General features: G+C 58.4%; 1 protein-coding gene across 4 annotated transcripts; it reads left to right on the top strand.

Annotated features, from left to right (window-relative positions):
* Nucleotides 1-119: 119 nt before the first annotated feature.
* On the top strand, nt 120-23,723 carry GRTP1 (growth hormone regulated TBC protein 1). Of its 4 annotated transcripts, none has more exons than XM_072976601.1 (8): nt 120-273; nt 499-650; nt 8,443-8,601; nt 11,240-11,364; nt 13,621-13,717; nt 19,429-19,601; nt 19,674-19,859; nt 23,272-23,723. In XM_072976601.1, exons 1-8 carry the CDS (start codon nt 227-229, stop codon nt 23,359-23,361), a joined length of 1,029 nt encoding a protein of 342 aa, XP_072832702.1. In that variant the 5' UTR covers nt 120-226; the 3' UTR covers nt 23,362-23,723. The 4 variants fall into 4 exon arrangements, with proteins under 4 accessions (XP_072832702.1, XP_072832703.1, XP_072832701.1 ...); XM_072976602.1 differs by having other exon boundaries at nt 21,424-23,414; XM_072976600.1 differs by having other exon boundaries at nt 21,421-23,414.
* Nucleotides 23,724-24,443: the final 720 nt, after the last annotated feature.

Here is a 24,443-nt window from a genome sequence, read left to right as displayed (position 1 = left end):
AGCAGGTGCAGCCCCGCCCTCCGCCCCGTCCCGGTGGGCCCCGCCCTCCCCTCCCCTCCCCTCCCCCTCCCCTCACATTCCCACTCCTCCGCGCCTCGCCCCCGCCCCCGCCCCGCCTCCCGGCGCCCGCGGCCCGGCGGAAGGACGCGAGCGGCCCCGAATCCCGGGAGGTGGGTTTGGCACCCCCGGCCCCGCGGCGCCGGCACCCCGTTCCGCCCCTCCGGGCATGGAGTCCGCGGGGCGCACGCAGGCGGCGCGGGACCGCGTCCCCAGGTAGGCGCGCCGGGCCGGGGCGCCCTGGGCCAGCCGGGGTGCGGGCGCGGGTGCGGGTTTGGTGGTGCCGGCGCCTGCGCGCCCCGAGGCTGCGGTCCGCCGCCGCATCCTGCGCCCGGGGAGGGGCCCCGCGCCCCCACGCTGGGGGCGGCTGTCGGCGCAGGGCCCACGTGCACGCGGAACTTCACTCTGGGCCGCCGGCCTCCTCCTCTTTCTGCGCCGTAGGATTGATCCGTACGGGTTTGAAAGGCCTGAAGACTTTGACTATGCAGCTTATGAAGAGTTCTTCTCCGCGTACCTGGTGGTGCTCACCAGAAGAGCCATAAAATGGTCCAAACTTCTAAAGGGAGGGGGCAGTGTCCAGAAGAGCATGACAGGTGAGTTCGGAGCCTGGTCCATCAGGCGCTCAGCAAGTCTCCGACCGACGGGCTCCAGGGGTCAGAGCCTGGTCCTACGGGAAGTTACTAACCCCGACCAGAGTCTCAGGCTGGCGCGTGTCCGGTGCGGGCGCACAGGCGAGGTCCATGCACTGTCGACGTGAGGGGTGCCCTTTCTTCTCTTCGAGTTGGGCCTGCTCGTCCTTAGGGACAGACAGCAGCCATGCTTCTTTCCAGAAGGAGACTGAGTTGCTGCACCTTAAAATGGGCCTGGCCTGGAATCCCCACTTCTGGACCAAGCTCTCCCTGCCCCCACCGCTCGCCAGGTCCTTCCCCAGCCCCAGGCTGTGCCCTCACAGCCTTCAGGTGTGGACCCCAGTGCCAGCTCCACAGGCCTCCCCTCCTGGAACCCCCTCCTGTCTCTCCACAACCCTAGACCCCTTCCCCTCCTGGCCGACTCTCCCCTCCCTCCCGGACTCTCCCCTCCCTGCCGGACTCTCAGGCTGTGTGGATCTTTTTCTTTACTTTGTTTCCCCTGCTCGGTGAATTGTCTGGGTCTTTGCTTCAGTGTTAGTGGAATGAATGAATGACGTTGTCCCCCAGCTGCAGAGGTGCCTGCTGCTCAGTGGTAGTGCACGTGCTAGGGTGCATGAGGTCCTGGGTTCAGTCCCCAATACCTACTTAAAAAAACAAAATCGACTGGTTTTTTTGTTTGTTTTAGAAAGTTACGTACGAGTGCATAATTTATGAGTGTGGTGGGACATGTAATCACATTAAAGATGTGACGTGACACTGAGCTTCCTTCCCAGGCCCCAGGGTCTGGGGGTGACCTCCGGCGACTGTCCTGTGCGCCCCCCATCACACGTGTGTGCCCTCGGGGTGAACTGTGCTTTGATGCAGGAGAGGGGAAATGGAGCAGGACACTGGGCGCCTCCTGGGACAGACTCCCCTGTACCCTCTGCTGCAGCTCCTCCGAACGACCCAGATCACAGTATCTCATGCAGATTTCCTGAGTTTTTCAGGTGCTCAAAACCACCACCAAATGGAAGAAATTAACTATTTGATGATCATGAGCACGTGGCCCCCAGACCTTCTGGAGCCTAAGGATTGATCACCGTCAACCCATCCAAGAATTGTGCACAGCTGATCACAGACCCGGGGACGCCCCTCCCTCAGCCGGCCTCTAGAAGTGCTCAGCTGAAACCCTGCGGGCAGTTTGGGGCTTTTGGGGCATGAGCCACCTGTTTCCCTTGCTCAGCCCTGAAGTAAACCTTTCTCTGCTCCAGACCCCTGCATTTTGGTTGGTTTGGCCTCACGGTGCAGCAGGCTTGTGAACGCGCCTTCAGTAACAGTTTTGGTGAAGCCAGCACAGGAGTCTCTGCCTGCAGGTCGCCCTGGCTGGGCCAGGCCTCCCCTGGGTCCCAGCAGCTGCAGGGCTCACTTTGCTCCAGGGAACCGGGAGAGACTCTCCCTGATGGCCAGCCGCCCTGGCATGAGGCTGTGTGGAGCTAGGAGACGTCTGTGGTCCACACTTGGTGTCCGGGGGTGAGTGGCTCCAGCTCACGCAGGCTGGGAGTCTCCATCCATTTGGGCTCACTCCTCCCAGGGAAGTGAGCTGCTCTGGGTCCGTTGTCTTTCGGGAGCTGGGCCGTCTGTTTGGACGCCTCGTCTGGGAGTGGAAGTGGAGGTTTTAGACGACACTGTGTCTGTCTGTGTGACCATGGCTTATTTGCTGTTTGTGTTTTTGTGTGTGTGGCTTTGGGATGAGCCACTCCAGCTTGCGCAGGATGGAAGCTTCTACCCGCTTCACCTGGACTCCTTCCCTGCTGGGCATTGAGTCATTCTGGGCTCACTGGGAGCCAGGCCACACTGGAGGCCTCTGGGGAGTGGAAGTGGGGTTTTTGGGCTGCTCCGCGCCTGGTCTTTTGTTTGTGGGACCGCGTTTGTCGCTCGCGCTTGTGTGTGTGTGTGTGTGTGTATGTGTGAGAGAGAGAGCGAGCGAGCTAGCGAGCGCCAACTGAGGTGTCTTTGGTGAGTGCTGGGGCTCGGGTGTGGTGACACCAGGGTACCCTTCCCTCCTGCGTTGATCGGGGTTTCCCTTTTCTGGCCTTGGTCTTCCGTTTGGCTTCGTCTTTGGGGCGTTGTTTGGGTTCTCGCCTTCTGGGGGCTAGGGAGCCGTGCCCCTGAGAGGCTGTTCTGAATTGTTTGCTTGGTGGTTGACAGCCTCCCCTGTGAGTAATTAAGTACGGACGATCAGAGCTGTTTCATCTCACAGTAACCCTGGGGTGTGTTTTACAGAACTGGGAGATCTTCAGCTCTGCTCCCTTAAATGAAGGAAAATGCTGTTTGATCGTTACTGTGTGTGGGCACAGTGCTCCCTGAGATCTGGAGAGCAGTGGCCCGTAATGGTTCTGCTACTGTATCAAAGTGGGCCTTTTGCAGTTTGATTTTTATCTGGGGGGTGTGTACGTGTGTGTATGCGAGTGTCTTGGTGCCTGAGTCCAAATCCTGTCCTCATCCTGGTTTTGCCAAAAGTGAGGCACGTGGATGTGAGATCTACATTGTCTAGTACTATTGATTCATTAAACTGAAGTGGACATTTGGGGACTGGAAAAAAAATCCCTGGACATAGGCAGGCTGACTGGGTTTTGTAGAAGCAGGTAGAGGGTGAACGGCATGTCTCATCCTGTGCCTTTGAGATGGACAGTCTCCCTGAGCCCACAGGGAAGAAAAGAGGGGTTTTAACTCAGGCCGGAAGCACTGAGATCTGTGATTCTGCCTGTCTTTATACAAAAAACAGAAAACAGAAAACAGAAACCAGCCCACTTGTGGATGAGTTCTATTTAACTGACCTTAAAGTAAGTGCTTACAAGTGAAGTAGTTCTAAGTGCAAAGGAAGCGAGACAGAACAATTTTCAGGTTAATGTGATCAGGGAAATATTCAATATTGAATTGGTACTTGATGTTAAAGCTAGCTTAAGCTTGTGGGTGTGATCACCACAGAAATGTCTTGTACCTAGGCTTCTGTGGCTGAGTTTGTCAGCAGGAAGAAGAAAATTAACTACCGTGATATGATGGAAATTCTTGTAAGTACGTTAAATGCAGATGAGATAAGAGCTCCTGGGTGAGCGCTGTAGGAATAATTACGTTTTAGGAAAGTCTGCTTTGCAATGATCTCTCCCGAGGGCGAGGGGGTAGCTCCCAGTACCTCCATAATAAATAAGTAAGTAAATCTGATTACCCCCCAAAAGTGAATAAATAAACCCAGTTACCCCCCTAAAACCCAGAATAATCTCTCCAGATATTTGGTGACTTGAAGTTCTAGAGTTGTGCTAAATTAAGTTAAATGCTGGAAGTTTACTGAACAGCAGAAAGCTAGGTCATCGCCAAGCAAAATACTGACACGTTCTCTAGAAATTAAGGTTCTTAAGAACCAGGGATTCTAACGTAAATATGTAACTGAAGCTACTGGAGCTAATGGGGGAAATACTTTAATGTGCAGTGGGAAGGTAGGGTGTATGTTTTAAGTAAAAAAAACCAGATGGCGTGAGGGGTGGAATCGCACTTTGTCACGGGGGAAGACGTGCTTTGGTCCTAGAGCTGGCTGTTTCTGGACGGAAAAAAATAAGGGGCAAACTAATGTGGAAACAGAAAGTTCGTGGAAAGGAGCCCTGACGAAGGAGCTCTGTACGTGGTCGGGCTGAGATTAGATTAAACCTAACTGGGTAAGTAGATTTTGTTACTAAAATTGGGCGGGTGCGGGGCCAGGTCTGATTCCTCTCTCAGACAACAAGTTTACTCGGAATGCTTCTGATAGAAGATTCTGTGAAACTTTTTGGTATTTTTTGACAAACTTCCTATCAAATGCAAATTCAACTTCTTTTGACTTCAGCTAACTTCGGGAAGCTTCAGAGGGCCCCTGAGGCACCTCAGAGAACTACGCTAACCTAACGAGGCCTGGCTGGTGTGTCGGGTTGCAGGGGAAGCATTGTCACAGGAGTGATGAGCCTCCTCAGGCCGCATGGACACGTGTTATCGACACAGACGTTCTGGAAATTGTATGTCCTGGTGTTGGGCTGTCAGCCATTCTGGCTGATGTCTTGGACTGTATCTGTCACAGCAGCTTGATTTAAGCGTCTTTGTCGAGAGCGTTGTAATCAGGTCTCTGCCTCGCCTCGTGGGTCTGTCATTCATACACAGTTAGGCTCACGCTTTGCAGAGCCGCTTCGTCTTCAGGGTGATTCATAAAAAGGATTTTTTGACAAGCGCAGGTTTCTTTTAAGTCATACTGCTGAGCTGGGTGGGACACTTGAGACATCTGTTGAGAAGTAATTTCATAGGACGATTGGTGAAGGGGATTGATTGCATAGGATCGAGCGAACTGACGAATGTGGTGGTGGTTCAAAGTCCTGAGACTTTGCTGGCTTTTAGTCTGCTTTCTAATTGGACTGATTACCAAACGTCTGGCTCCCCGGCCATAGCGCCCCCGGTTTAGGATGGGAAGAGAACCCTCTGACGCAGTTGTCGCCGAGGGTGGCGGATGACTCATGACGTGTAGCAGTGCTTGCTCTGTGTCTGCTGCTAAAAGTACACGTACGGTGCTTGCTAACAGTTGGGCACGAGTGGTCAGACGGACGGCCCATTAAGTGCTTCCCCTTAACACACTCCTGAGCCTGTTCACGGTGTCTGATTAGTTCCCCCGACGTGGAGAACTGGAGGCCCAGCGCTGAGGGACGTGATCTGACCCTGGGGCGGGAGCCACCCCCCAGCATCGAGGCACAGATGCTTTGATCATCAGTCCTTTCTACTGAAGGACTTGTGATCAGGAAGCGAGGTGGTGGGGAAGCCTGCACACGTGGAGGTGCGGGGAGTCACTCTGGCTTATGGCTGGCGTGACTTGAACTTCACTGACCAAAGTGGCTGCTTTATGGCCTTTGGGATGCACATCGCACATCTGCTTTGGCCTTGAGGGAATGCATGTGAGTCAAAGAGGAGTGGCCGTGGCTCAGACGTTCAAGGTAAACTAGGTGGTCATTGTGCATGTGATTTTGGACACACTCCTGTGTTGAGAACACTGATTTTCTGAGCTGTGTCAGACTCAGGAGACCACCAGCCATTTTCAAAGCCGAGTCTTCTGGCAGCTGCAACCTTGTGACCTCTTGTAACCATCACATTTTTAGACAATAAAATTGTTTTGGATCAGATATTGCAGGAAGGAGGTAGGAGCAGTGGCCGGTGCTCCCTGCTGTGTGTGCATTAACCCCACATCAGAAGTTAAAACCCACTCAGATGAAAGCAGGCAGCAGGCTGCGAGCCCCTCCCCCGCCCCGGGCCAGGCTTTCAGGCTCGCTCTCCTGAGCTCCTCAGGGAATGAGATCTTAATCACAGAAGACTCGGATCCTGGGCTTGGAGCCAACTCAGTGGCCAGATCGAGGCTGGACTGTGCCCTGTTTCAGCAGGAAGTAGCCAGAGCGGTCGTCACCCCGTTCCCGGAACGACGTGGGGCTGAGACGGGACTGGAGCGTGAAACCGAGTGCCCCTGCCGAGCTGTGATGGACCTGAGAGGGCAGTCGGGCATAACCCGGGGTGGACGCGTTGTCCCAGAGACAGGGATCCAGGCTTTCCTGCCAGGTGTCGCAGGCTGTGCGCGGTGTAGGCAGGGCGAGGCGTCCCGGGGAGAGGAGGTGGCCCGGCGTGGCAGTGAGAGCCAGGGAGCCCCGTCCTGGAGCCCGGCAAGCACACCTGGGCGACCCCGCTGAGCCGCCTCCTTGGCTGCGTCTTGCTTGCTTGGCCCTGCTGTGTGTTTCTCTGTTGTGAGAGGACTTTCCTCCATGCCGCCTGTCTTAACGCCTCCGGGAACGCGATTGTCTGCAAATCGTGGCATCGGGCGAGTCTTCAGATGACAGCTACAGCGTCCCCGGATGTTGCTACTGTGGATACGATGTTTTCTTTCTTTTGGGGCCGATAAACAGCAGCAGCTCAGGACGGCTTGCTGTCAGCCCTCAGCCTGTGAGCCCCCGGCCCCTGCTCCTCCTGCCGTGCGTGTCGTCTCCTCCCCTGTGGCGGGGGGGTTAGCGCCCTCCAGTGTCAGATGAAATTGCAGAAACGTATTTTCAAGGGCAAATATTTTAAAAAACTGGGAATTTGCTTAACTTTGTTGCGGCAGACAGCTAGAAGTTAATTCCCTGGGGTCTAGCTTCTCTTTAAGGAAATTCCCGACTGTTTTTGCCACATACTTCACGCTTCTCCGAGTGTCAGTGCTGGTCCCTGGGTTAGCCCCGCCCTGGGCAGGTGCCAGTCTCTCAGGGCAGGAGACCGTTCTCTTTCTCTTCCAAAGAAGCGCAGTCAGCTCAGATGACAGACAGCGAAGCACCAGAACCTTCACGTGTGCCGCTGGTGCCGTTACAGCCCGCGGGGGGCGCAGGCCGCAGAGCGGGCCGTGTGGGGTGTGTGTGAGAGAGAGAGAGACTGGGGGGTCGGGGGTGATGGGGGTGGGACGGAGGTCTGCTCAGGGTCTGGGCTGGTGACTCGCGGCACAGAGCGTCTGACTCCAGGGTGAGGGGTGTAACTATTTTGCTCTTTCATATATATATTTATTTAATTTGCCGTGAAATTTGCTCTTACTGGCGTATAATTCTGTAAGTTTAGACAAGCATGCGGTCTCGTAATCCCCGCCGCAAGCGAAGCTCAGGACAGTCACCTTCAGGATTGTGTGATCGTGTTTACTGGGCGTCCTGGGGTGGCTGAGCTGCAGACTGGGGACCCGAGAAGGCCAGGGTGTGGGCGGTGTCCCTCTGCATTTGTTTGGGCCGTCTTTGACTTCCCTCTGCAGGTGCCGTGTTCGACGTGCATCGAGGTGTTTCCCCTTTTATTCCTGGTGCTGTTGTAAGTGATGCGACGCTCCATGGCTTTGTCAGGTGTGTGCGTGGAGTTGCTGTCAGAATTGTCCCTCCCGAGATGGGACCCATCTGGCCCTTCGCTGTTCAGCAGAGGATGATTCATCCATTGAGGGCGTTCCTGGTCGCGTGGACCACTGAGGTCTCATGTAAATCGTTCTAAGGTGGAGGGATGGTCAGACTGAATGACTGCTGTCTTTGGTAGACTGAAAAATGAAGCAGAGCTCAGACTTTCCATGTTCCCAAAACAGTATGAGCAGGCCGAGTGCATGGAGGTGTCCTGGCCCAGACGTCGCGCTCTGATGCGCTTGTCAGCTGGTGGAGACAGCCACTCCAGTTTGCCTTTCCTGTCGGTGGGCGGCGTTCAGGTCCTTCCTCTGGGCTCCCTCGCCTTCGCCGCGTCATTCTGCAAGCATCTGGTGCGCGTCCCCGGCCCCCGCCTTCCAGGAGGCGGCAGGTGCACGAGGCAGGGCCTCCGGGGCCCTACGTCTCAGGGTGCTCACATGCAGACGAGCGAAGGATGTGGGTCTCCTTGGATCCGACTTAATCAGGTTTTATTGCTAGTGCTTTTCTTGACCGTAACCTAGGACATCGTTCCCGTGATTTTTTTCTGTTAAATTCAGCTGGTGTTTCAGCTGGTGGCTGCCCCCGTCTCCGTGTCTGCCCCGTCCGGCCGGGCTGGGGGTGGAGGTCCCGGCTGGGGAAGGCTGCTGCCCGCGCTCAGGGCAGAATTCCATAATGAGTGCACGTATCAGTGCAGGAGGAGATGCATAAGGTTTTGCATTTTTTTATGTCTGATTTACTGATTTTGGTGAAGCGAGAGCTGCTTGCCCGCAGGGCCTCTCCCTATGGTCTGTCCGTCTGTCTGTCTGAAGCTGCCCCTGTCTCCGCTGCAGTGAAGCGTTACATCCGGAAGGGCATCCCGCTGGAGCACCGGGCCCGCGTCTGGATGGGGGTGAGTGGTGCCCAGGCCCAGATGGACCGGAACCCCGGCTACTACCAGCGTCTTCTCGAGGGAGAGAGGGACAGCCGGCTGGAGGAGGCCATCAGGACAGGTGACCGACGCGCGCTGGACGGCAGCGGCCGGGCAGGAGGAGCGGGGTGGGTGGCGGCCGCGGAGGAGTGTGGCTATGCCTGGGCGAGGGCGTGATGTGGGTGAGGAGACTTGAACGCGGTTGAAGGTGCAGCAACTAAGCTCACTTTTCTCAAAGGAGAATCAAGACAGGTGTTGGCGGGGGCAGCGCTGTAACTGATCCAGCATGTGTTTGGGTGTCTAGCCAGGTGGAAAGGAAAATGGTGCTTCTTCGTGAAGGATCCCGCCAGGAAGGCGAGGAGGCCGCCGAGCAGGCAGGCACAAGACGCGGGGGCCTGTGGGCTCAGGCCTGGCGGCATGCGCACCACAGCCTCACCGTGGCTCTCTCTTTACGTCAAACTCCGGGCGTCTCAGGATGCTTGTAATTTTGTCTTTTAACTTATTTTCCCTCCAGTTTCCTCAGTAGTCATGTAGGGTTAGGGTTACAGTTCAAAATGCCTGAAAAATGTGTGGCCTAAATTGAATAATGAGGTTTTTAGGAAATACGTCTGCCTTCCTGATTTTCTCAACAGCTTTTGAGAAGCACAAATTTAAACACAAAACATTTAATTTTTAAAAATTTAATTCCTTTACATCTCTGAGGGATTGGACTAACTGGTGAGAGAGGAGTGTGTCCCCAGTGCAGGGCACGGGGTCTCAGAGCCCTGGGGCTAGAGCCAGTGCGGGAGTGGGGCCTGGTGATCCTGGCGTCTGCATCCCGGCCACCCCACCCGGCCCCAGGTCTCAGAGCTGTGCTGCCGCGGCCCTGCGGTCACAGCGTGGGGGGCCGCCCTGCAGGCCCAGAGATACCGACCAGGCTGGGAAGAGACTGTAGGTCCAAGGGAAGTCCGACCACGCCAGGTACAATGGTTTTGCTGTTTGTTTGGAAAGTGAGTTTTAAAGGCTCTGCTTAGTGCCAGAGCTTTTGATTGATTTTCTTATTATGGTGAATTGCACATAACATAAAACTTACCATTTTGTCTTTCCAAACTGAACCTCTGTCCCCGCTAAACACCCTCCCCCCACCTTCCCCTGGGCCCTGGCCCCACCATCTACTCTGTGTCTCTATGAATTTGACTCCTCTGGGGACCTCGTGCGAGTGGAATCACAAATTATCTGACTTTGAGACTGGCTTCTCTCACTGATCGAAACGTCCCCAAGCTTCACACACGTGGCAGCTGGTGTCAGACTGCGCCTCCTCCTCCAGGCCGCACGGGGTCTGCTGCCTGCTCGCAGCCCGGCTAGTTCCTCCGCCAGCTGTCAGCGGACGCTGGGGTTACGTCCACCTGGCAGTGGTTATGAAGGATGCCGCTGCGTGAACACAGGTGGACGCGTTCCCGTCCAGACTCTGCTTTCAGTTGGGTGCGCAGACGGGGAGTTGTGGGGCCATGTGGTGCCCCGAGGCTGTCCTTTGAGGGGTCTGCGTCTGTCGTTTTACGGGGCCGGTGGAGCATAGACTGGACATCCCTCCACATCTGCCTCCACGGTGGGGAGAGTGGGAGAAAGATTTCAGAACACGTGAAAAACTTCTGATAATAAAAGTACTATGTAGGAATGAGTACAGTGGTCACTCTAGCCTGAATTAGTGAGAAACTCATTTCCCCCGACCGATTCCAGTTTTTGGAATGTTTGGAATTTCAGGGAAAAAAAAAACAGTGAAAAACAAGGTGCTTTGAGGCACTAAAGGGAACTACTTTGCTCAGATCTTGTTTTTTATGGGCAGATGGAGGCCCGAGGCCAGAGTCCATGCAGCTGCGTGGAGACCTCACTGCTATAAAATGAAGCAGGGGCTGGGTTTCGCAGGCACAGGGTGGGGGTGTCATGGGCACCCCCTCAGAGGGGGCATCTCGCGATCGAGGGAGCTGGTGCTTCCCTCCAGGTCTGGGTGTGTGTCCGTGGGTCCCAGTGCCGCACCCAGCACCGCAGCGAACACCACTCCTCCGATCCAGGCGGGGTCAGGAGATCCAGGGGACGCGATCGTGTCAGGTGACACATGGCCCCCAGAGGGTCATGTAACGCAGCTCGAAGTCCAGCGTCCGGTCAGTGGGAGGCGTGCGGGGTGGCCGGGCTGGGCGGGGGGCCTGGGGCCAGGACGTGGTGTCTGAAGAGCGGGAAGGGGCCGACCGGGGACCCTCCTGCTGACAGAAGCCGGCAGGGATGAGTTTATTTAGAGCTGAGTTTTCTGCGTTGTCTGTTTATCTCTGAGAGGGAACCTCCCAGTGTTCTGCCGCCTCCTGTTTTCAATCTTCAGAATCCATAAAACTTTCCAAAGTTTCATGTAAACCATTTACCTGTCATGCTCGGTCCTGGCACTCAGCCTCCTCCCCGGCCAAGAGGAGGGTGTGGGGAGAGGGAGGAGACGCGGGTGCATGCACAGCCCAGCCTCAGCTCGGAGAAGCCCCGTCTGTCGTTGCTGGTTTGAGAGGAGGGGGTGCTGGGGCCAGCCAGTGTCCCCGGGCCACAGCTGTTGTGGGCCAGGGGTCCAGAGGGTGCGGCCGCTGCCCTCAGTGGTGCAGGGGCCAGAACCCCCTGGGTCACTCAGGTGCAGCTCACCCCAGGGCCGACATCACAGCGCAGACTGTTCCACCCTGAGCAGCCCTGTGCCCTGGGTCTCCCTGCAGACATGAACAGGACCTTCCCGGACAACGTGAGGTTCCGGAAGGGTGCTGACCCCTGCCTGCAGAGGACCCTGTACAACGTGCTGCTGGCTTACGGGCACCACAACCGCGACGTGGGGTACTGCCAGGTGAGCCTGGGCGCCCCCGGCCCAGCGGGCGTCCTCCACCGCTGGCCGTTCCTTCCCTCCCGGGCTGGGACTCACCTGTCTCCCAGCGAGAGAAGCAGCAGGACTTCTGCCTTTGGGTCTCCCTGCGTCAGAGCACAGGGAGGGGTGTGGTGGGAGGTGAGCTCGGTCTGCTTACTGGACACAGGTGACCAGGCCTGTCACCTCGGTGCCAACAGTGTGTGTGCACATCTGTGTGTCCGTGTGTGTGTGTGTTTGTGTGTGCGTCTTTATGCACGTGTCAGTGTTGACCAGCTTGTGTGTGTGCACAGGTCTGCGTCTCTGTGCACGTCTGTGTGTGTGTGTGTGTGAGTGTGCGTCTGTATGCATGTGTCAGTGTCGACGAGCTTGTGTGTGTGTGTGTGCCCATCTGTGTGTGTCAGTCTGTCTGCATGTGTGTGCGTGCCAGGCTGCCCTTGGGTCTGTTTCTGGAAGCTGGATCTGCCTGCAGGGGGAGGTGACTGTGGCCCTGCTTCCCGCCTGCCACGAGGGGCTGACCACGAGGTCGCGGAGTCCTTTTTCATTCCTCCCGAAGGCGCTCACTCCGGAGCATGGAAGGAACACTTGTTCACAGCCCGGAAGCAAGAGGAGCCGGGGCCTGGGACAGCTGGAGCCGTGCCTGCTGGGGGCCGTGCCGTCCACCCCCTGAGCCCTGGGGGCCGCCGGGCTCCAGGCAGGGCGCTTTCCCGCCGTCCGAGGCTCCCTGCGCCCCCCGGAGCGGAGGCTTGGCCAGTGGTTTCCTGAGGGATACCTCCCGTCCCGGGGAGGCTCACAAAGTCCAGACAATCAGGAGGCCGGGTTCCAGCAAGCCTTGGACAGACATCTGTTTGGAGCTGCCCCACGTGGCCGGCGTGTACAGCTCCGGGGTGGGGGGATGGTGGGGAAGGCGGGTGGTTCTGAAAAGACTGGCGGCAAAGGAGCGCAGGGCCGCTGCCTGGACCTGTCTAGCCGTCGGTGGCCTGTGTCGTCTGGAGGCTGTTCCCGTGGGCGGTGCCTGCAGGCCAGGCGCAACTGAGAGGCCTGGTCTTCCTGGAGGGAATTTGGTCACAGTCGGCTTTTGTCACTGTCCTTCACTTACTGTCCTGGGACAAGAACTGGACCTTCGGGAGTTGGGGAGGCCGGATGGAGACACTGTCCTTAGATCACTCTAATTACTCCTCCTGTGGGTTTTAATATAGTTTAAAAAGTTTTAATGTTAGCCTGATGCCAAAGCTGTCCTGGCTTTGGGAAAACATATGGGTGTACACACACAACACATAGCCACACATTTGCACATGTGCACACACACACACGTGGCCACACGGACACACGCACACATACACAACACAGTCACGTGTGCACACATGCGCATCTACACACATGGGCGTGCACACATGCACACAGGTGTGCACTTCCTGTGACCATCGTCTCTCAGTCCCGGGGCAGCAGGCTGAGGTCAGGTGTTGGCCGGCTGGTCCCTCGGGCCCTCCCCCGGCTGCCAGTGTCTCCTGGTGTCCTCGGCGCGTCCCTCCGGACTCCACCTCATCTTCACGTGGCCCCTGCCCCAGGTCTGCTGTCTCTGGGTCCAGCTATGTCATGCTGGCTGATAAAAGCTGGATTTTCCCCTATTCCTGGAGAAATACATGTTTGTTTCAGAAGATACAGACACGCAAAAAAGAAGTGGAAGTCCTCTGAAACCCAGGCACCTGAGAGCGACACTCGCTCTGTCGTTAGCCCCCCCCCCCCCCAGTTTCTTCCCCTGGTCTACCCACTTCTCCCAGCTCGGAGTTGTGTACTTCGTCTGTTTTGACTATGCCCACCCTTTGCTTGCGTGCGCTGTGAACTTCCCAAAACGGTCTCCATCGCAGGAGTGCACGCCGCTCTGGGATCTTGGGAAACATGCCCAGTGGTGCAGGCTCCCCTTGGTGTGGACGTTCAGGCTGCCGGCAGGTGTTGGGGGAGTTCGGGGAGAGCAGCGGTGGTGGTGGTTCACTGCACGGTTACTTTGTTGGAGCCCCCGGGCTTAGGGCTCCAGGGCCAGAGGCACCGAGAGGGCCGCGTGCGTCGCTAGACGGCAGAGTCTTTATCTCTGAATCTTCACGCGGAGGGGGCTCCAGAATCCTGCAGGGTTTAGGGAAGAGCCAGGGAAATGGAAAGTTAGCAGTGAGCCGCCAAGAGGTTGCAGGTTCTGGTGGGGGTTTAAAACGCGACGTGAGTCTCTTCTGCCTTTCCTGCTTTCAGGGGATGAACTTTGTAGCGGGGTACCTGATCCTGATGACAGAGAGCGAGGAGGAGTCCTTCTGGCTGCTGGACACTCTTGTTGGAAGCATTCTGCCAGGTACGTTGGCCCCGCTGGGAGCCTCTCTCCGTCTGCTTTCTGGGGTGCCCGAAACGGTTCAGCCGACCAGTCAAGGCTGAACCTAATGCAGTGGCTTGTCTGAGAGTTGAGGGGCACGTCTTCCTGCGTTAGCGGAAAAGCAGAGAAGCATCGGGAGCGCTCCCGGGCTCAGGGCCGGCGCGGTCCGCCTGCTCTCAGCCTGTGCCCCCCGTGGGGGGGCCGCAGGGCTCTTCGCGGCTCCTGGTGAGCAGACCGCAGGCGGGCCGCTGAGCTTCTGTGGATGTTTGTTCCGTGGCTCGCAGGGGGCCGTCAGCGCGGTAACTGTCAGCAGCACCGTTACTGTTCTCGGGCTGAGAATCGTTCCTCTCATTCACTTCTCCCTTTCCGTTTATTCATGAATATTAATTGTTTTAATCGCAAGTTAATTAACAAACAACTAGCTGCCACTTTTTGTGATGCACCGTGCAGGCTGTGAGCGGCCGAGTCGGGTCCCTTTGGGATGAGAAGTGGCCGGAGTCGTCTGGAGTGGGACAGGATGCAGGCGGGTGTGACCTCTGCCCCCAGCAGCCGCCACAGTGCTCCTTGCTCAGGCGGGGGCAGAGTCCTCGTGACTGCTGGGTGGGGTCCCGGCGGCCCTGGGTCAGTCTTGTTTCCTGAGCTTCCTCCTGCCCCGCCCGCACCTCCCCAGTCACCTCCCTGGTCGGTCAGTTGGGGCAGGCTCAGCCCAGGACCACCCGGGAGAGCCGGCCCCATCTCTGGGAGCCCCGTGCGGCAGAGCGCGGAGAGTGCGAGCTTGTGGCACGTTTCGGGCTCCAGCTAACGCGCACCTGCCTCCCCTCTGATCCCTGGCCCAGCTGTGCCATGTAGACCCAGCCACTGAATCCCTTTCACAGAGGAGGACACGTGAGGCCTGGATCCGTGGCCGCGAGGCAGAGCCCGGGTTCAGATCTGGGGCTTGGTGTCCCTGGGAGGAGCAGGCCTGGGTGGTGCCGGAGAGAGGGGGTCCGCAGAGGTGGAGGGACCCCGGTGCTCCTTGCCCTTGAGGACATTGGAAGGGCTCTGGAGGGGCCACCTGCCCACGGGAACCGGTGGGGAGACGACCGGCCAGTGTGGCTGCGGGGAGGCTGGACCGCTGGGGGAGGAGAGTGGGGCCAGGAGGCTCCCCAGTGGGTGGCGACACAGCCGAGTTACGTCAGAGGCTGAGTAGGGGCTACAGCCCTGTCCGTCCTCAGTTCCAGGCGCTGTCTGGGGGTTTGGGAGACTTCAGGGACAACACCCACAGGCCCGCCCCATGGGGTCGGCCCAGCTGCAGGAGACCAAGCCGGGGGGGAGATGCACTCGGAGTGAGGGGTGCGGACGGGCAGACGGCAGGCCCCAGGCGGCCCAGGCTCATTACTCTGGCTCGCTTTTAAGTCAGTGGAACGTCATTTCTGATAGTTACCAGGTTCAGTCAGACCGAACTGCAGTGGAGACAGGTATTGGTTCAAAAATGGAAGGAAATCTCCAGATGGGAAGTCAGGCCTGCGGGAGGGCGGGGTCGCCGCATCTGCGGGGCGCCCTGGTGGCGGAGGGGCAGCCGTGTGCCCGTCCTCTGAGCTCCGGGCGACCCTGTCGTCTCAGCCCGCGGTCAGCTTACATTCAGCTGCTTCCTTCTTAGTTGTACCAAAAACGCACAGCTGTGGCCTCGTTCCAGAAGTTCGGAATCACAGCACCGACCGGGGGTGAGCAGTGCCGCTTCTCCGTCCTGCCGTCCGTTGCTCTCCTGCTCGGAGCTGCTCTCTGCCGTGTGTTTCCAGGGCCCTCTCTGCTTTTCTGTGCGCGTACGCATACGCGTACAAGCACACGAACGGCAGAGTGAAAGTAATGACAGAAAACAAAGAACCGATCAGAAAGATAAACTGAGACAAAAGCTGTGTCTTTGGAAAACCTTTAAAAGAAACTGATGAAGAAAAAAACTGGATAAAGTATTTACAAATGGAAAGAATGCTCTACTCTGAAAACTTGAAGAGATTTTTTATGAATCACAGGAAGAACATGAGTAAAATGAAGAGACAAAGGGATAATTTTGAGGAAGATGCAGCCTGATCCAGCCCGCTGGACGGAGCAGGACGTCCGAGTGGGCACGTGCAGACACGCAGACGCTCGGGAGGCGTGAAGGAGCAGATGATTCCCATGATTTTTCATAAATCTTGCAGAAAACAGACAAAGGTGAACTCATGAACTCCTTGGGACGCTGGGAAGAGCCCCTGTCCTGCAGGCTGCTAGCAGGCCGGCCCCTGAACACGGGCCCCAGTTACTACACTGGCACCAGCAGCCACTCTGGGTTCTGCCTGTGACTTAAAGAGAGTTTGTCCAGGAACACAAGGATGGCTCAGTCCTGTGGAAGGATGGAGGGCAAAGCAAAGCTGAAGGCTGGAAAGGAGAACCCTGGAGGTGTGCCGTGGCGCCGTGACCGCGGACATGGTGAGCTGTTGGGTTGTGGGGGGACAAACAGAATCAAGAGGGTAGAAATGAGTCTGCTGGCCTGTCCCCGGCCAGAACCTGGCACCTGAGATGTACTGATTACTGGGGAGAAGGCTATTCAAAACGTTCTGTGACACTTCACCGCCTGCAGAAGAAAATAAAATTAGACCCTCATTTCAGGAGGATTCAAGACTACGAAAAAGCAGAACTTTGAAACTCAGAAAGTAAGATATAGGACAGCTTCATGATACAGGAGCAGGGAAGTTCTTGAACAAAATTCAGAAAGACATGATTGATTAATCACATTAACGTTAAAAACGAAGTTTGAGACAAGACATCATATGCAAAGTAAAAGGACAAGCTGCCACTCTGGGGAAGGTGTCTGTGATTCATGTGATGCACGTGTGAAGATTCCTAAAATCCTAGGTAGAAATAGGTCAACGGAGAAGTAGGCACATTATGCCCAGTAGGCAGTTTACAAAAGAGGAGACCTGGGTGGCCACCTGTGGGGGGACCTTGGGCCCTGGCGAGCAGCAAGGCCGGATCTCAGCACCAACCCCGGAAGGCAGTCCCTCGGGGCCAGTGACACCCCAATTTCAGAGCAGCTGAAATTGCAGGAAGTCGGTGTTAGAATCGAGGAGGAATCGGAGGCAGAGAGAGAGGAGCGTGTGCAAAGCCACCTCCGCGTGGTCTCCGGCACTGCCTCTTGGGGGGAGCTAGCGTAGCGTCGTGTCTGTCGCCGAGGAGTCGCTCAGACAGGCTCTGCCTGACGGGTTTCACATCTTCCCTCTGACGCCTCTTTTGTCCCGTGCACAGAACACCAGCCAGCAGTGTTCAGATGCTGTCATCCGAAAACGGGGTTTGCCTCTTCGGGGGGCTGTCAAGCCAAAAGGCACAGCCGAGTCAAAGACGGGGGCAGGGAGGGAAGGAGGTACGATTTGCACAGTAAGGAGGGCGCGGGTCTTTCCCAAAGCGGCGTCTCCCCGGCAGCCAGACCGGGGCAGGCCTAGGAAGGGGCTATGCAGAGAGCGCCGCCGGGCACGGGGCAGAGGTCTGCGGAGTCCAAGCTTCAGCTGATTGGAGTCACGAGGGTCAGGAGAGGTCGCCATCCTTGCGAGGGTCCAGTTGATCTGGTGGTGAGTGCTCCGAGGGTTTGAAGTCCGCAGCAGCTCGAGAAAGGGCTTCAGGCTGGCCTTCGCCTTTGACACAGACCTGGGTGTCCTCACAGCCGACTCGTCGTGTCCGACATGGTTGAGTCCTCGCCCTGGCCTGGCGAGGGAGGGCTGTCTGATTTTACCTTCTTTTGTCTCCTTAAAATCGTTAGCTACTGAGCCTGCTCTTCTGCGAGAAGTCAGGTCCCAGAACGACTGAGGCACAAAGTGGCTTCTCCGACCTCAGAGCCGTGCCTGTTCTCTTCCTCGGGGTCCCCTGCCCTATCTGTCCAGACTCGCGGAGAAGCCGCTGGGGCCTGGGCCCTGGCTGCCCGTCCGACGCCGGGAGTCCAGCGTGTGTGGCAGCGTCGCTGAATTTTGTGTCAGTAACAAGTCAGCCCAGGAGCGAGCTGATACATTCCCGTCCTAGAGGGCTGGTCTGACCTGCTTTCCCTTGAAACACCGGGAAATGGGTAGTTAATTGCTCCTCACAGAAGTCGCTGGCGGCGTGTCCGGTGGGCGGAGACTCAGGACGCCGTCTCGAGACCTGGGCTCGCCGTGTCCCCATGTGCTGACACAGCTGCTGGGCTGTTGTCAGTGACTGGCGTCCCCAGGAGAGGCTGGACCCGGGCCTGGGGAGCCCGGGCCCTGTCGGGCTGCTGGGGGTGTGTCTGCTGCTGTGCACAAAAGGGGGCAGGGGGGGCGGAGGCCCTGTCAGCGATCCTCCTCGTGACTGCGGCTGGCTCAGGCCTGTGGCCAGCTTGGGGCGTGATCTCCGCAGGGTTTGGAAGCTGCCGTGAGCCTCCCTGTAACGGAGCCTAAGGTGGAGCTGTGCTCGCAGCTCTGCAAACCCCTCGTCTCCCCTGCGCATCACCCGTGGAGCTTCTCCCCCGTGGACCAGACTCCCGAGAAAGGAAAGGGGGCCCAGTGGCTCCACTCGGGAGCGGGAGCGTGAGGAGGCGGGACGAGGGAGCCCCCGGTGCTTCACACCAAACTGGCTGCCACTGAGTTATTCCCAGGTTCTTTAGCAGGGCCACAGTTCACTGTGTGTGCACCTGTGAAAACTGGTGGCGTGACCCTGATGTCACGTCACTGTCTACAGTGATTCTATTTTAATGGAATTACCTAATAATGAGACCACCCTGTCCCTGTGCCGAGGAGCAGGCGAGATTCCATGGTCGGCACAGAACGTGTGCTGGATTTTCCCATTTTACTTACGGAACATTTATTAGCAGAATTTAAGCATTTAGATTTATTGGAATACGTCACACGGGCAAGCTGGGAGTTCCTCAGCACAACAGCCGTCCGTCCAACAGGCAGACACGCTGTTGGAAGCGTCAGTCTGAGCGCGTGGCTGGGGCCCAGGCCCTCGGATGAGAGTTCAAGGTCTTGTGATCTGAGTTCCCACGCCGACCCCCAGGCGGCACCAGCTGGAGTAAAAGGAGTCTCTTCAGATCAAGGCCTCTGCCCTCTTGGGGAACGAAGAGGGGATTTCAGTGTTGCCCCTGCCCATGAGAGAGCGTGTGGGGCCCGTGTGGCTGTGGAGGCGCCCTCGTGACAGCTGCACGTGCGGGCGGCTCCCTGCACACGTGGGTACAGGTGTGCACTGATGGCTCTGTCTGCCCACCAGGTGACCTGTGAGATGGGTCCCAGCCCTTCCCCACCACACACGTGGGTGCGAGGTTCTCAGGGGGAGTCATGCCCCCAGCTCCATGTGCCGCAGAGACCTGTCAAAGATGAGGCATCGAAGGCACTAGAAGGCCCAGGCGGTGGGGCCCGTTCGCGGCCTGACTCCTGTAGCATTCCTGCTGTCTTCTCCACTGGAGAATAGGACGCCCGATGCGGGGTGGTGTGTGTTCTGTGCTGGGGGGGCCAGGATGCTCGGGGGGGCGGGGACACTCAAGGGGGTCCCAGGAGTCCCTACGTCTGTGCGGCTGGGCTCTGCCCCACACCCTCCCCCCTTTGCCCTCCTTCTCTGGAAGGGTCCCCAGTGGGGAGGTTCTTTCCCTCCTGGCCCAGAGGGAACAGGGTGGAGGCCGCCAGGCTGCGGCTGTGGAGCAAGATGCATGCTTCCTGGCTTGTCTCCGCCCCGAGCAGACTACTACAGCCCCTCGATGCTCGGCCTGAAGACGGACCAGGAGGTCCTTGGGGAGCTGGTGAGGACCAGGCTGCCGGCGGTGGCGGCCCTGATGGACCGGCACGGCGTGCCTTGGACCCTGGTCGTGTCGCGCTGGTTCCTCTGCCTGTTCGTGGACGTCCTGCCCGTGGAGGTGAGGGCACCTCCCTCAGGCCAGGGCCGGCCCGGCCGCCGCCGCCAGCTGACCGCGTCTTCCCCTCCACAGACAGTGCTTCGCATCTGGGACTGTCTGTTCAGTGAAGGCTCCAAGGTCATCTTCCGGGTGGCCCTGACCCTCATCAAGCGACACCAGTCCTTCATTCTGGAAGCCAGCAGCTTCACGGACATTTGTGAGAAGTTCAGGGAGATCACGAAAGGGAGCTTCGTGACCGAATGCCACACCTTCATGCAGGTGAGCGCTGTGTCTGCCGGGCGCCCGGCCCTCAACCTTCCAAGCCCCCCTCCCCTGGGTCCACAGCCAGCGGGCAGACCTCGGTGGTCACCCCGCAGACCAGCCACGGCTCCCCTCCTGCTGCCCCGTCAGCCCGGGGACCCCTTCAGTCCCGGCTCGGGTGGAAGCAGCAGGATGCAAACCCGTCTGCTCCAGGCCATGGCTCCCCTGGGCCTGGGCTGGCCTCCCCCAGTCCTGGGCCCTCCCTGGGCCGCGGGCTTGCCTGCAGCCCTGTACACAAAGGCACCTCCCCTCTCCTTGGCCCTACAGCTGTTGACTCATCTCCTGGCCCCAGCGGGGTCACACTTGTCCGTCCACCTGGCAGGGCAGCTCCCCGAGACCAGGGCCCCCTGGCTGGGCTGCAGCCCTGGTCCGGGCTGTGCAGGCAGCTCAGATCACCCGAGTGAATGAGGGGGTGCTGCAGCTGACAGCCCTGCAGATACAGGGGAGGCTGGGCAGGAAGTCGGGTCTTAGGTGGGCCAGCGGGAGGAGGGGGCAGGCCCGGAGCTGGGGGACCCTGGCAGGAGGTACTGACCCAGACGGTCCGTTGTGAGTCTCACCCTCTGTGGGAAAGAGTCACCCCGACACGCCTTGTTTTGAGGGGGCCTGGAATCCCCCTGTCCCTGGGGTGGCAGCCACCTTGCTGAGCCAGTGCCTGCTGGTGGCTCGGACTGGCCTGGGGAGACCCAAGGTGCTGGGGAGAGTCTGGGAGGGTGGGAGCCGCAGGGGCTTGAGGCCACCAGGTCACGTGCGTCCTCCGGTGGGCAGGAGCACCGATGTTCACCGACCCGTGGCCTGGACAGAGAGGAGGCGGAGGCACCGGGTGAGATGTGTGGGGCGGGAGTGGTGCTGGTCCCTGGGTGACAGGACGTGGTGGAGACATTCAGGCTGGCCGGGGCCTAGGGGTCCTGCCGTCACCGTGCACCGCAGGCGGGATCACAGGCCTCCGCAGACTTGGTTCCTTGTTTACCGTCGGAGACGATAAACCAGGGTTGTTGAGGCTTTTGTGATGTCAGTCCTGGAAAATGATGGAAGGCGCCAAGTTCTCCCTTCTATGGTGGATGTTCCGGGGTCCCTCAGTCGGGCCCTTCCACGAGACTGCTGCCACCGCCCCGAGGGGCCCTGCCCTTCCACAGCCCCGCGAACATCTCCGCTGTCTCTGCGGCTGTGCCGCTTCCGGACGCCTCATGTGATCCATGACTTCAGTGTCTGGCCTGACTTGGCGCCCTGCTCTCAAGTTCCATCGTGTGCAGCCGGGCGCCCTGCACACTGTCTGTCTGGGGCAGGTCCCAGGTGGGCGGCGGGGCCAGTGCTGGGGCTCCAAGGTGCTCTGGGGCTTGAGGGAGGCACCCAGACCCTGAAGGAGCTGGACGGGTTTGGCCGATCTCCCCACCGGAGATGAAACGCGTCCTCACGGCATGGATGTGGCCGTGGCTGTGGCTGTTCGGGTGACGGGGGGGAAGTGGCCCCAGTGCAGGGGTCTTGTTTTCTCGTGGTCTCCAGAGTCGTGTATCTTTTTCAGCAGAACCACAGTTCATACGTCAAACCTCTGAAATCCTTACAGAACATCCAGAATTTCCTGGAGAATATAATGGCGACCTCGCCCTGCAGCTGAGAGCCACGTGGTGGGAGGAGGACCGCGTGCTGGCCCGGCTCCAGGCTCTGATTGCCTCCCTGCGGTTCAGACAGGCCTCGTGCAGGAACTCTGCCCTGACCTTAGGTGCTGCGATTATGAATCCACAGGAGAGTTCCAAAGGGACATTTCTCAGAAAAACAGAACTTTTTGTTAGTGGCCTTGCACTCAGTCTGATCTGTAACCGTGAATTCCTCAGCAGCAACTGCACAAATGATCATTAAGTTGCGACGCAGGGAGCTTGTCCGCAGGCCGCCTGGCGCCCGCTTCTTTCACTGAGAGGTGGTTTGTCTCTTCCTGCCCCTGCTTCTCAAGTCTGGCTTCTTCCTGTCCTTCGTCTGCTCACGACGGCCCGACTGGCTTCAGAGCTGCTGCAGGAGTCAGCCCAGGAACGACACAGGCAGCAAAAGCGGAAACAAACCCAGGACCAAGGGAAGCCGGCCGCGAGGAGGAAACGCAGGGCAGCAGAGGCACTTTGCAAACCGCACAGCAGGTGACCGTCCAGACGGACGGAGACCACAAGTCACCAAGGAGCCAAGTAACCCCGTTTAGAGACGGGCGGAGGGGGTCCTTCCCAGAGACGCTGCTGTCAGCAGACACGTTCAGCATCGCTCATCATCAGGGAGACGCCGCCCGCACCTGTCAGAACGGCTGTCGTCAGGAAGACCACAGCCAGCAAACGTGGGCCGGCGTGGACACTGCTGGTGGGGATGTAAACCAGCGCAGCCGCTGTGGAGAGCGGTACGGACGGTCCTCAAGAAACCAGAACTACCATGTGACCCAGCAGTCTTTTCAGGAGTGCATCGGAGGAAGTGAAACCAGGATCTCCAAAGCGATACCAGTGCCCGCGTTCACGGCAGCGTTCGAGGCAGCCAGGACGTGGAAACAACCCACATGCCCGAAGCGGTGGACGGATAAACATGTGGTCTCTGCATTCAGCCTTAAAAAGGAAGGAAATTCTACACCCGCTGCTACGTGGATGAGCCTTGAGGACATCGTGCTCAGTGACTTGCCACAAAAGGACAAAAGCTGTCTGATTCCACTTACTCGAGGCTGCTAGAGGGGCCAGGACCCCAGGGACAGGGAGGTGAGGGTGGGGCCGGAGGTCAGCGCAGGAAGTTCTTGAGCTCTGGTGCCCGGCAGCCTGGCTGTAGTTACCTCCACCGAACCTCACGCTTGGAATGGTTCAGGGGCTAAACTGTCTGGTTTTTAGCACAATTGAAAGAATGGAAATTGGACAAGATGTTACCCGATTTCGATTCCAAGGGCTCAGAGCCCTGACTTCAGAATCTGCGGCATTTACTTTATGGATTCGATTCAGTTTTTAAAAGTAGGAAGGGGGACAAGGAACCGTGGTTAAGCGTACTTCTGCTGTGCAGTCGTGGAGGCTGGAGGAGCCTGGAGCCAAGCCCGCCCTGCCCCAGGCCCTTGGCCCAGAGCGACATTCAAGTGCTCGAGGCCGGGGGCCCCCTGTGCCCCTGCTGAGCTGCCCTCCCACCGCTGAGCACGGCCCCCATGGGCCTGGAGTAAGAGCACAGCTGTCCGGGGGTCTTTCCCACGTTCCGTTCTTCTGTCTCACAGGGTCTAGAGGAAGCAGGTGACCTTTCTTTGTTCGCAGATCGAACTCATCCAGCAGCAGCGGGCCCTGCTGGCCGCGTCCTCAGTCCGAGTTGGCTGGTCCAGCCCCGGGGCCACTCAGGTAGGACGTGCTCTGAGTTTCTGATTCCGTTTCTGTTCCAGAAAATCTTCTCAGAGCCCGGGAGCCTGTCCGCGGCCAGGATCGCCCGGCTGCGGGAGCACTGCAGGGCCCGGCTGCTGGCTCGGGGCTGACACCACGGCTGGACGCGCTGGATGTGGCTGAACCTCCGCCAGGTTTTGAAGGAGCGATTCAAATGTTCCTGTGTAATTAAGTCTTGCCTGTGAGTGATGAAGTGCTATGTTTCTAAAAATATATTTTTACCTGAGATGTTGGTAACACGTGAAACATGAGACGTGCGTTTGTTACGTCGGCACCCAGATTGAGTGACGTCTCGGCAGGCGCCGGGAATCAGCGCCCCAAGGGCGCCCTTGTCCTCTGCGCCTCAGCGCTGACCTTGGGGGCGGGGTTCGTGCTCGCGGTCTCTTGTAGAAAGGAAGTTTTCAGAATGATTTTTTGAGTCATCGAGCCGTGTGAAGAATAAAGCGCACAGTAAGATTCAGGGGCTGCCAGTCTGATGCGGGCCCTCCATGCCGATGTGGCTGTGTCACCCCGGACTCCTCCTCTCAGGGCCGGACCCCAGCCCTCCACCCCAACCCCGACCCCCTCTGCCTCTGCAGACACCTGCCACCTGGGCAGGCAGTGCCTTGCGTGGGCCACGTGGGGACGGGGGTTCTTCCTGGAAGCAGCCGAAGTGACAGAAGTTCCCCTTCTCAGAAGCAAACCAGCGCACCATGGGGCCTGCCCAGGCCCACAGGGACCTGCTGGGCCCCTGGAAGCCTCTGCCCCCTGGGCAGATGCACATCTAACGTCGCACTCTGCCCCTCACCCCCAGGGCCTGAGCCCCATGTGACAGGCCAGCTGCCAGTTTCTCTCACCTGGGCTCCACCCTGGGGAGACGGACACGGGGAAACCATGGCTGTGCTGCCACCAGGGCCCTGCCCACCTCGTGTCCCTGGCCAGCCCCACCCAGCAGGGCCTGGTGTGAAAAGGACTGGATGTAGCAGACCACACAACCTAAGTAAGTTTCTGGGGCAGGCCCTAGGCACGGCGTGTGGGCCACTGTCCACCTAGGCCAGGGACCCTCTGAGAACACAGGTCTTGGCTGACTCAGGCCCGAGCCCTGGCTCCGAAGGCCTCTGCTGCCGCCGGCCGAGGTGTCTCCAGCACCACTAGGCTCCAAACGCCGTGCTGTCAGAGGCCTGACCCCCTCCCC

The sequence above is a fragment of the Vicugna pacos genome, chromosome 14, assembly GCF_048564905.1.
Source record: "Vicugna pacos chromosome 14, VicPac4, whole genome shotgun sequence".
Taxonomy (NCBI): domain Eukaryota; kingdom Metazoa; phylum Chordata; class Mammalia; order Artiodactyla; family Camelidae; genus Vicugna; species Vicugna pacos.
Note: the sequence above shows the minus strand (reverse complement) of the source record. Positions and strands in the feature narration are given on the sequence as shown.

Bases quoted from the DNA above. Each gene is read 5' to 3' on its own strand.
- GRTP1 (XM_072976600.1), top strand. From the start codon at position 227: ATGGAGTCCGCGGGGCGCACGCAGGCGGCGCGGGACCGCGTCCCCAG. The intron at 8,602-11,239 runs GTGACCGACGCG...GTCTCCCTGCAG, and splicing joins GGAGGAGGCCATCAGGACAG to ACATGAACAGGACCTTCCCG. The intron at 13,718-19,428 runs GTACGTTGGCCC...CGCCCCGAGCAG, and splicing joins TGTTGGAAGCATTCTGCCAG to ACTACTACAGCCCCTCGATG.